Here is a 12,037-nt window from a genome sequence, read left to right on the forward strand (position 1 = left end):
GGGTGAAAGGGAGACTTTATGAAAGCTGATCTTATCCTTCCCCTGTGATGTCTTGGGTTACATGAGCCTCCCAGGAGTGATGCTGATGACTTTTCTTAAGAAAGGTAACGTCTGGGCCAATCGATGCGGCTGGGTCTGCTGGGCAGGATTCCATTACCTGCTGAGACTGAGACAGGCTTCTTTGCCTGGGCATGAAGCCATGGGAGGGGAAGATGGAGAGGGGCCTGGGGACCTGCCAAGCCTGGTCACTGGAGAAAATGTTTCTGGCCCAGGACAGGAGATAGCTGTGATAGGGCGAAGGCAGGGTGGGCTTGTACGTTTTCCTTTACCTTCACCCAAGTCAGAATGAGTCAGCTCAGGAACAAGGAATAAAGGCTCAAAACTCAGGGCCACCTCAATACTTAGCATTGCTGAAGCTGTCATTGCCATCAGAGATGGGCAAGCCTGTGGGCCAGGGTCAGGGGCTGCAAAAGAGAGCAACTGAGTGACCCTGTGTGCTACCAGGTTGGCAGGCGAGTGCTTCATGACAATTGAGAGTAGCAGGAGAGAGGATTTAAATTACACGAGCCTTTCTTAAGCATGTTTTGTGCAACCCACCTGGGACTTTGCTGCTACAAACAGCCCATTCAGCCACATGAGCCACCTGTTTACAGAGGCCCTGCCCTTGCACTGCTCAGTCACATGTGCTGACTCTCAACCCCTCTCTCTGCCTTTTCCTTCTTCCTCTCTTGCTGTCTCTGTCTGTCTCTGTCTCTCATATACCCATCTGCTGCCCTTCTCTTCCACAATGCTACCACCACCTCACTCCCTCCAACCATGGGGAAAGTTGGCAAAAGTGACTGAGAAAATGGACTTCTCTTGACACCTCAAGGAACTCTTTTCCTGCCGTCCTGGTCTTCCTGAGTGAAGATCAGGCTTGCTGAGGCCACTTAGCAAGCAACCGAGTCACTTGGCACAGGGTCTTGCCCATGGTGGGGGCCTAACAAATGCATTGATTCTAGTAAACTCCCACTGTGAATCCAAGGCCTGGTTCCCCAAAAGCTTTAGGGCAGAGATGACCTAACAGAGTCGTCTTCATATCACTGAGCGTGGCACACTGCTGGGCATGAAGGGAGAAGGGCAGGTCTGAGAGATCTATGGACAAATTTGTGAGTGTGGACACAGCACTCCCTGGAAGCAATTAAATCTCCCACTCTTGCCACCTGTCTCCCTTCCTAGAAAATGGATGCCCTTCAGAGCAAGCATCCATAGGCTCTCTCTGGCTGCCGTCAACCTCCTGCACTGAACTGCCAGCCCCCAGCCTTCTCCTTTCTCTCCTGCTGAGCCCACTTCCTCATGTCTCTCTCCAAGCCATGGATGTCCAGTTTACTCTTAAGAAAAGTGAAAGGGAGGGCAGATCAGGAGGAGCAATATCTGGCTTTGACCTGAACCTGAGGAACTAGGGAAGAAAGGCCCACTGGGAAGAAGGAGAGAGCTCTCTGGATAAAGAAAGTGTTCTATATCTTGATAGACATGTGGATTACAAGGGTGTTTGTCTTTGTCAAAGCTTTCAAGCTGTACACTTAAAATCTGTGCATCTCATTCCATCTACATTTAAAATTGTACCTTTATTAAAAATATCTTAGAAATCCAGGGACCTACTCTACTTATCCAGGACCGGATTTTAGAACCTGGATTTCAGGACCTCAGAAATCCATAACTGAGGGATTTCAGACTTTCCCTTAAGGAACTCAAGGACTCATTATGCCTGAGACTGCCACTCAGAGATGGGGAGGGTGCCTGCTCTTGTATCAAGGATGTATTCGAGTTTAAGAGGGTATTTTTAGCTTTTAGAGGCACTCTTCGCAAGGGAGTGGGGGAAGACAAGATTTTACCCCCACCTTCTTATAGTTGCCAGGGGGCTCTCCTTGGTCATAACTCTGAGAGGGAGGGAGGATGGATTTACTGAGTGTCTCAGCGGGCAGGCAGCCTTGGCCTATGGGGGCTCTTGAGCTTTGTCCTGGAAGAGCTGGGCTTTACCAGATACATTGGCACAACTTTTATACCTGTGTCTGCCTTCCTCAGGTCATGGACATAACCAGGAGGCTCAAGGTTACGAATGACAGCACCTTGCCCTGACAGAGCATCTTGGAATTCTGTAACATCCTATATCAATCACCTCTTTTTATCCTCGTGCCATCACTGTGAGAAGGTACTGTTCTCCCTCTTTGAAACAAGGATGCCAAGTTTCTGACATACGGAGTTATCGTGGAATCTATTTGCAAATTCAACTAACTGCTAACGTTTATTTGTGACAAAAATCGGTACCCGTGGACACGTACAGGGCAGTGAAAAATTTGAGTGATCTGGCACGCACACTCCCAGCTGAGGTGGGACAAGGCAGCCTCAGCTTCTTGTTTTAGCTCTCGCTCTAGGAACAAGTGTCCTCTTCAAGCCCTATTTCATGCCACATTTTTCTAATTCTGCAGGTGATTTTGCCGCTTAAAATAGTCCCCGAATGTAGTGCTGAAGGTCTGTCTAGTGATCCTGAGTGCAAGAAGGCCATGGTGTGCCTTATGGAGAAAATAGCTGTGTTGGATAAGCCTTGTTCAGGTATGTGTTATAGTGCTGTTGGCAGTGAGGTCAAGCTTAATGAATCTATTATATATATTAAGTAAAATGTCTTTAAACAGAAACACACACAAAACAAGGTTATAGATGGATTTGTTGATGAAAATGTGACCAGAGGCTCCCAGGAACCTAACCCTGTACTTCTCCTAGGAGCAATGGCTTGGTATTCACTAACTCTGTGTTCCAGCGACTTTATGGAACATATCTACCATGTGCAATGAGAACTGACTGCACTTGTTTAAAGCCCCACAACAAGTTTCCAAGGCATGTAAACTCGAGTCCACTGATTTCCACTCCAGTAATCTTCCCAGTGTCCCCCAGTGCTTCCACGCGCTGGCTCCACTGTGGCTCCTTGAGCAACGAGGTGCCAGCAGCAGCAGCAGACAATGATGACCACACAAAGACAACAACACTTGCATAGCCCCTGCCTTCTGAGAACCTGTGCTTAACAAGGGCTGGTGCTACATGGAAACACGAATAAGATATACAAGTGTCAGAATAAAACATGGTGCCAGACTAAAGGGGTGAGGAGGATCTAGCAGGAGTACCTGCCACTTAGACAAAGGCTGGGAACCCCCCAGGAAGAGAAGCATGCAGTTACAGTAGAGCCATCTGGAAAATCACCAGGGATCAACAGAGTCATAAGAGCGGGGGCACCCGTGAGCTCACAGTCCTTCCCCAGCCTTGTCAACATTCCTGCCCCATCCTACACTACATTTCCCAGTGATCCACAGCTCACCAGTGATTGGTCCTCATACCATCTCATTTGATTCCCCAGTGACTCAGTGAGGCAGGGGAGACAGGCATCACCACGTCCAATTCACAGAGGAAGAGCTGGGATGAGGAGTCTGGACTTGGGGGCAGGCGCCCAAAATTCATGTCCATGGCTGTTTTTATGCCATGCTGAGACTGGAGCAGCTGGCTTCCCCGTGCAGGCTGAGGGCCCCCTTCATGAACTGCCCAGACTTCACCTTGGCCTCCGTCCACCCGTTTTCTTCCACTTGACAGGAGGCAGGTATGATGTTACAGAAGGGTAAACTGAGGCCATAAAGGAAGTATTGTCTTGTGCCTCCTCCTCTCATGTCTGCTTACCTTGCAGCCCTGGGAGTGGGAGGTGGGGGTTCTCACAGTCTCTCTGGTGCCTTCTCCAAGCCTTGGAGCCCCTCTGTTCACAGGGCTCCGTGCTCTGTGGGGCTGGGACAGCATTGTGGGCAGAGACCAAAGCTGACATGGAAATTGCCACTGGGCATGGAGTGTCAGGGAGGGACCAGATTTTCCGATTGCCTTTGAATTATGCCAGGTAGGAAAGCCCCATGCCAGGATCGCAGAGCTATCCTCAGCCAAGCAGAAAACAGGGTAGTCAAGGCCCCCAAGTAAGGCAATGAGTTTAGAGTACAGTCCCTTCCTCAGAGGCCTCACTGGGTGACACAAAGAAAACTGCCCCCTGTCTGCCTGGCAAGGTATCATTCAGGGAACAATTCTGGCCTGATCTGAGCCAATCTGCATTCTGAATGCAACCTCTGCCATCCTCTTCTATGCTGGCCACTCCTAGGCTCCCCTGCTCTGTTAGCATGCAACATTTCTATACACTTGAGTGCACAGTTTCTGATCTGTCTGTGAGTTACGTATATTTCAGACAAGACTGGGCACGTTCAGGGTGGCACGGCCATAGACTGAGTTATGTATACTTCAGTGTAGCTCAGTGGTTCTTGACTTTTTTCCACTGTAACCTACCTGAGGAATTTCAGACCTTCCCCTAAGGAACTCAAGGACTCACTATGCCTGAGACTGCCACCCAGAGATGTATTTGAGTTTAAGAGAGTGTTTCCGACTTTAAAGGGCACTCTTTGCAAAGGGGAGGGGAGAAGACAAGATCCTGCCCCACCTTCTTATACTTGAAAATTATTGGTAAATGTCATTGGTCACATGTAGTTCAGGTTCTTAGTAGGAAGACTAAAGTTTTTCTTCTTAATTTATAATGTTTGGATCCAGCTCACAAAGTGGCACATTTCAATTGTTGGCCAGAAACAACAATAGTTGGACTGGAATCAAATTTCATCAGAGTGAGGTCCAACCATTCGTTGGCTTCTCCAGGTATTGATGGCAAGGGTCTTCAGATCCCCAAAGAAAAGTCTTCAGCTTTCTGGTTGTCTGAGCCCTATTCCTGCCCTTTGGTTTATTTACTGTTTACCTCCACTATAATGCCATTGCCTTCTTCCCTCTTCTAAATAATAAAATGGAGCCACATAAAAGGAGGCACATTGGCAAGAGGCCAGCACTCAGGCCGGGCTTTATTGGCCCAGTGACTCCAGCCCAAGTGCACTCACAGCCAGCTGATGGGTGTTTGACAGCAGTGGGAGGGTCCTCAGGTGCTACACACTTTAACTGCAGACCCAAACCAGAAAATCCTTTGGAGATGTTGAAGTAGATGTTAAGGAGATGTGGAATCACTAAAGGGACAGCATATATCTTGTTTATGATTTCGGGGCCAGTAGGAAGCTAGAGAAAAAAAGATCCAATGCCTTTTTCCTGGTGTTCAGTCCTGGAAAGTCAGTCTCTAGCCCAGTAAGTCACAGTCAGGAAAGTCCAGGAATCCTGCTTCCTCCAGCCCTCCAATGTATGATTGCCCAGCATGACAACTATATCCTGACCTGTCATCATTCCCGTGCCACCATTGCCATATATTTCTTAAGGGAATTTGGCAAATTTAAAGGGAAGTCAGAAAGAACAAAGGAAGGGAGATAACATTTGGAAAGGATGCAAGGAAGGAAGAGCAAGAATAGCTGAGGAGAAAAGACAGATCAAAGGGAAGGGCAGTGATGACAGAGAAGAAGAGGAAGGGAATTACCAGGAGGAAGTGGGAGGCACGAGGCAGCCTCCCCATGGTACTCACGTGTTGTGCAGCACACACCAGCCACAGTGGGGGTCGCCCGAGCCAAGGCACTCGCCGCAGCTCTGATACTGACCACAGGACTCCACAGGGACTCTGGTGAGCTAGGACAGCAGGATAGGGAGAAGGTGGTCAAGATTTCGCAGAACACCCAGCAGTGTACCAGAAGAGATGTTGCTCTAAATATCAAGTGTATCACCTGAAATGTTGCGGGAGCATGAAGGTGCTTGGAGCCCAGTGTGGGAAGGGACCTTGAGTGATTATGTTTGAGTAGGTGGCCACATATGCATCCAGGGAGACAAGCAGCCATATTATTTTCTTAGCAGTCTCCATGAATACAGACTCCATACAGTCCATACTAAGTTGTCAGAAAAGATATTTACACAGTGTTCATTTCAAGTTTTCTACCTCTGAAACCACCAAATATCTCTACAAATGGCCAATTCATCATGTATTTGTTTCCTATCAATGTAACAAGTGCAAATGGTCATTCTCACTCTCTCATGGTTTCTCTTTTTCTGTAGTGTTTCCCCTTCTTTCCAGTCCTCCTTCAAGTTTCATCATTTTTGCTGCTCCAGAGAGCATTTAGCCTGAGACCAAGACCCTTCTCTTTCTCTTCCTCCTTGCCATTTACCAAGATATCATAAGCTCACTCTGTAGCTGTTACTTGCCCGCTCTTTCTTTCTCATAATGTTGGCCAACTGGCTCTAAAAGCTTTCACTATGGTGCTTTCAAAGAGCATCTGCTGCTATTTCTCCTCCTACCCACACTCTTTTCATGACTAGAGGCTTCCTCTCCAACCCAAAACTTTATATTAGCTTTCACCAGCCGCCTGCTAATGTAAAATGTTCCACATGACATTTTTGCTTAGCCCAAATGCTTCCATTTCCTACATGCTCTTAAATATCTTTTGAATTTCTTTGTTCTCCAATGTAGCTTTGCCTTGATGTCTCTTTACATAACTTGCCAGCACCTGCTACATAGTAGGTATTTAATAATGATACACTGGATCAAACAGAGTTTTTATTTTCTTTTTATAACCTTGGTCTTTATTCTCCATTTTGCCGGTTTTTTTCTTTACAAAAAGTTTTTTTTTTTTTTTAATTTTACATCATCCTTTTCCAGTTGGGATACCTTTTTATCTCAATGGAGAATGCTACCTGATGTTTCAGCTTGAGCTAAGAGAATTTGATGTGGCCATCCTTTTAAATTTCTTGCCATCATACAACAGGCACAGAAAACTATAAACTGTGCTGACCTGGCTGAACCCTCTCTGTTACATGAGCAAATGCAGAGGCAGTGTTTCCCCTGCTGTTTTATGGGGCATGTGCCTCTGTAAAATGATGTCCGCTTGGCAGGGGCTACTTGTAACTCACACACAGGCAAACTGGCACCAGAGCTTCTCAATTAGTCTCCAACTCTCTTTCGGAATTAATTAATAATTAATTCCAAATCCCACATGATCTCTTTTCCCTTAACTTTCTTATTCCCTTTATGCATCTTTTTGTTCTCCAAAGTACACACTGAGCGTTCTTAATGACCACACTGCGTTTTCACTTCTTTCAAGCAACCTTTTAGCTTCCCTCTCCCATTCTGACGGCGGTGACCTTGACCTTGGTGGCCCTTCCTCCACCTTCTCAGATGTCTTTTTTGCACATTTGGAATTTTATCTTTTCTTTTATTACTGCTCATGTAATCTGCATGAGCCGTGCCTGGAGTCTGCCTACATATGACCTTCCTATCCTACTAATTAACCTTAACAATTAGTTCCTTACAAATTACCCACACTGGCTCCACACCAGCCAAGAATTTGCCCTCTTTCTGTTGCGTAATTTCTCTTCCTACTCCTTAAGTGAGCATAGACATGCTAGTCATGTAAGCATATAAATAATGGCTTCTAACCCAAAGTACCTGGACTCCTAGGAATTCATGAGTGGTAATGAGGTCCACACGCTATTTTCAATATTTCCCAAAGCCTAATGGCAATTGAACTGTTGCTGTTTTACGTTTTTTATTCATACTCAGTGATGTATGTCTCATATTAAAAATAGGAAATATGTTATTACTTAATAAATGCAGTTTGTTTAGTAGACAGAATCTTTCAAAACATAATGCACAGAGGGAAAAAATAACAAAAGGGGCCATAAATGGTGAAAGTTGGGAACCATAAGCACACAATAATGTTTTCATATGTTCCAGCTGCTTGTCTAGCACTCCATATTTTGCATGGGCTTAAACAGAAAATCATGCCTTGCTCAATCAAAAGCATTTTCTTGCTCTAAACTTAATTACCATCCTCCCCAATTTCTCCTATTGACAAGTTCTATAATCCACCTTGGATGGAATGTGGCTGCATGTTCCGGAATGTTCCACATCAAGTCAAGAGCCAGCTGCTTGGTGAATCTGAAATTCTCAAAAACCTTTGCATTCAGATTCTTAAAATATTTTGAAACTGGTGTTTAATAATGTCCATACCCTGGAATCGTCAAGTCCCTCCTCCTGATTTTAAACATGAGTCATTTTTTGTTGGGTTGGAAAGAATGCAAGAGCCCTCAGAGCTAGGTTCAAATTCTGGCTTAACATGGAGATAAAAATCCCTCCTCCCCGCCCCCACCCCAATTCACAGTTTCCCAAAGCACAGATGATGCAATGGTTTTGTAAATGGTCTGGCACTTTATAAGTGACGGCTATGATGGATCGCTGCTATCCTTTTCATTAATATCCCAATCCTCCTTGTACTGTCACTTACCTCTCCCCTACATCCCAGAAAACTCCTCTGACAGTCTTCCAAGGCCTCAGGAACTCTGTCAGGAGTTCAACAGACCTGGGAGAACTTTTTTTTTTTAGTACCTTGATAGAGTCATTTCCTCCTTAAGCTATGATATTTGCCCCTAAGCCATTCATTGCTCCACACTTTGGATGAAACCTGGAGTTATCTCATTTCCAGGACTTATTCACTATCTTTACTAGCTTCTGGAACAGCTATCTGCTTTTCTTAGCTTTTCATTTAGGTGGGTCCATGTGAGACAGGGACACAAGTCCTGCACAGGTATTATGAGTCCTAGGTTCCAGCCACAGCTCTGCCCCCCAGTTTCCTGGGTAAACTTGGACAAGCCTCTCCTGGGCTTCTTTGTGATGATCTGAAAAATGAGGAACTGGGCGGGTTAGGTCTGAATTCCCTCTCAGTCCTAACATCCTAAGCTCCTTGTTAATGCTCTGACAAAGTCTCTCAGGTCAACCTCATCTCACTTGTTTGGTTTTCATGGACATGTATAACAATGGCACCAGGTCTACCTTCAAGAAAACTTTCTCTTGAAGACAATCATCTGGGCAGCTAGAGCTTTCTCATCTTAAAGGTAAACAACCCAACTGCCTGTAGTCTTTCCTTATGGAATATTTCTATTTATGATTTAACCATTTTTTACGACTCTCTTCTGAACTTGATCTAGGTTCTCTCCACTCTTTTTTAAAGTCTGGACATTCAAATTGGGGAGCCAACAGGATTCTGACAGTCCAAGTAGAAAGGTTACCATTATTTGAGAGCTAGGTGCCACCTCCTTCACCTTGCTAGGACCTTCCCAAGGAAGGACAGAACCAGGGAAATCTCCCAGACCCCACCATCAGGCAATAGTCTCCAGCATGGCCAAGGCCTCCCAGACTGGCTGCACAGCTCTCCATCTCTATCACTGCTTTGCCTCACTCTCTACCCCACGGTTAATTCTGCAAAGCATCAGAAGTTTTTCTAATACTTTAAATCACTTTTGAAAACTGGATTTAGTCCAACCATTTAGCTTAGTATAAATGTATTCCCTTATGTCCCCAGTTACTATCCACAACTTGCTAGTACGTTGCACAGGTGGCCAGATGGCCTCTGAGCCACCTTGCCTCTATGATTCTCTTTCCCCAAATACCTAGACTTGCCACTCACAGCCTTACACCATACAAAGCTGCCTCTCCCATCCCCCAACTCCAGCTCCTCTCCTGACCCTGGAACACAAACCACTCCAGATGCAGAGCCACACGATTAATTAAAACCAGCCCACGCTGATTAAAGTCTTAAGCTGCAGTGCCAGGCATGCTAATTAACTGAGTGAGGGAATTCAGACCACAGGAAGAGGTGAAAAAAGAAAGTAAGAGGGGTGGGGGAGGGACTTCTGTTTGGAGAACAAATCAGATGGTAACGTGACCTAAGCTGCCATAATGATAGATTGTCTCAGAGACCACAAAATATTGAGGTCTGTCCCCTGGCCACCAGACTCTAGCAAAGGTGTTGATTGATGTGGCTGCAACTTCACCTTTGCTGCTTCTAGAGATGGGAGCCCCATCACCTCTGGGGACCTCCATGTGTGCATAAACTGTGCTTGGGGAGAAGGATTGTGTGCAGGGTTAGGGTAGGGTCTGCACAACATTGTCTTGGGACATCGTCCTGGCTTTGTGCAAAAACCTATTACGCAGTTTAGCAGTTCCTCAAAAAGTTAAACAGAATTACTATACGATCTGGCAGTTTTGCTTCTGGGTACACCTGCAAAACAACCAAAAGCAGGATCTCAAAGAGACATTTGCACACTCAGGTTCATAGTGGAATTACTCACAATAGCCAAAAGATGGAAGCAACCCAAATATCCATCAACAGATGAATGGACAAACAATATGTGGTATATCCATACAATGGAATATTATTCAGCCTTAAAAAGGAAGGAAATTCTGACACATGCTACAACATGTCAGATTCATAGTGACAGAAAGTAGTATGGTGGTTGCCAGGGACTGGGGAAGGGAGGAATAAGGAGTTACTCTTTAATGGGCAAAGACTTTCTGTTTGGGCAAATGAAAATATTCAGAAGATGGAGGGTGGTGATGCTTGCACCACAATGTGAGTGTACTTACAAATGCACACTTAGAAATAATTAACACTGTGAATTTTTTTATGTTTATTTTACCACAATAAAAAAGTTGAAATAATCCTTTTGAGTGGACTTGACAAATTATTTCATCTTCGGCATGGCAGCATGGATAAGAAAACACCTGTTCTCTGCTTAGCTCCTCGGGTCAAAGGGGAACAGCTCTTGCCGGTAGACTAATACAATCATCTTTATGAAATATTCTGATATCTTTCAGTCAAAAGATAGGCATCACTATTCTTTTCAACGTAATCTCAAATGGGTTTTGGATAAATGTCTCCTATCATGTATCATTACATAACTGGCTCTGTTGTTCTCAAGGTCTGGATACCTGTTTCCTGATTTGGAAAAATAATGCCATAGCCTTGTTCTTCCTGGAAATTTTCCTTACCTCTCACCCATTCCTAAAGGCCTAGATGAGGAGCTCTCAATTCAAATAACTCACACGAGGTCAAATGGCCCATGATTTTAGAAAATCCTCCTGCTGTTGCTCAAGCTCTCCTTTGGTATTTTTCATCCACAGTTATGGCCAGAAATCACTCATGTGCCCTTCCCCATTTACACTTCCTTTCCCCCTAGATCACCTTTCTGGGAATCTGGGTGGTTTTATCCTTTTGCCACCAAGGTAAGCTTCCTTAAATAATATAATGTAGTTTGGTCTGGTTTTAAATGATTGTAAATAGAATTATCATTTGCTGTTGTACATACAATCATCATCATCATCATCCTCATCACCATCTTCCTAACCTGTCCAGTTCCAAAGGCCACAAATTTACAAAACAATGGCCTAGCACAGCAAGGCAATGAATGACTGAGAAGAGAGCAAAGGGTCCCAAATCAGATTTTAAGTCATGGCCTTGGTCTTCATAAGTTTCTCCATCTGATGAGCTGAGCCCATTGCTTGGGGACCTGGGAGCCTGGGGGTCCTCCATGGCAGCTGGAGGAATTTTTACAGCTTCTGAGTCCTGGCCCCCGTTGCCCAACTCCCACCTGGTTTCTCTGATATTTCAAAAGATGCTTTCCTCTGGCAATAGGGTCCCACTCTGCCTGTTGCTGCTCACATTCCGAAGGGTGCCTGCTGTTCTGCTGATTACATTCAGAAATGTTCCATAGATATAGCATGCAGTCTCTGTGTGTATCTCTAATTTGTTTAAGCATTTGACATTATGGTCAAAATGTGAGTTATTACTCCATTTCTACTCTTATAATTGGATGCTAATGCAACGATGGCTACACTGAGCCTGATGGTTGGAATTAATTTAAATGTCCAAAAGGTTTCTTAAGTACCCAATTTCCTTCAAAATTGTCAAAAAAGAAAGAAAAAAAGAGGCAAGATGACCCATTAAGAAACTCCAAGAGGCTGCTGGAGGAACTGTCAAGCTGTGCAGATGCTGCACTTGGTGCTGTACCTCATGCTGTCCTTCCTTGTCACTGTCCCCGAGCAGAGGAAGTAGAGTTGAGAAAAGTAAGTCCTTTTCTGGCAAATTCTTAGCTCGGTAATACACATGGGTCTTAGTGGCATGGTCTTGGGGAGCTCCTCAAAGCATCTCCACCCGCCTTCATCTCCTTTGGTCACCACTGGCTGCCTTTCCAAGCTTTATTTCTGCTGGCCAGGGACCACATAAAGGTTTTGTGG

General features: G+C 45.1%; 1 protein-coding gene across 2 annotated transcripts in view; it reads right to left on the reverse strand.

Moving 5' to 3' along the window:
• The window catches only part of PLXNA4 (plexin A4), a 451,337-nt gene that overhangs the window by 111,800 nt on the left and 327,500 nt on the right, over window positions 1-12,037 (reverse strand). For both annotated transcript variants that reach the window (XM_055392292.2, XM_055392291.2), the window contains exon 5: window positions 5,504-5,604. In XM_055392292.2, the coding sequence (XP_055248267.1) occupies window positions 5,504-5,604 (101 nt within the window). The remainder of the gene's footprint in view (window positions 1-5,503; window positions 5,605-12,037) is intronic.

This window comes from Gorilla gorilla, chromosome 6 (genome assembly GCF_029281585.2).
Source record: "Gorilla gorilla gorilla isolate KB3781 chromosome 6, NHGRI_mGorGor1-v2.1_pri, whole genome shotgun sequence".
Classification (NCBI taxonomy): domain Eukaryota; kingdom Metazoa; phylum Chordata; class Mammalia; order Primates; family Hominidae; genus Gorilla; species Gorilla gorilla.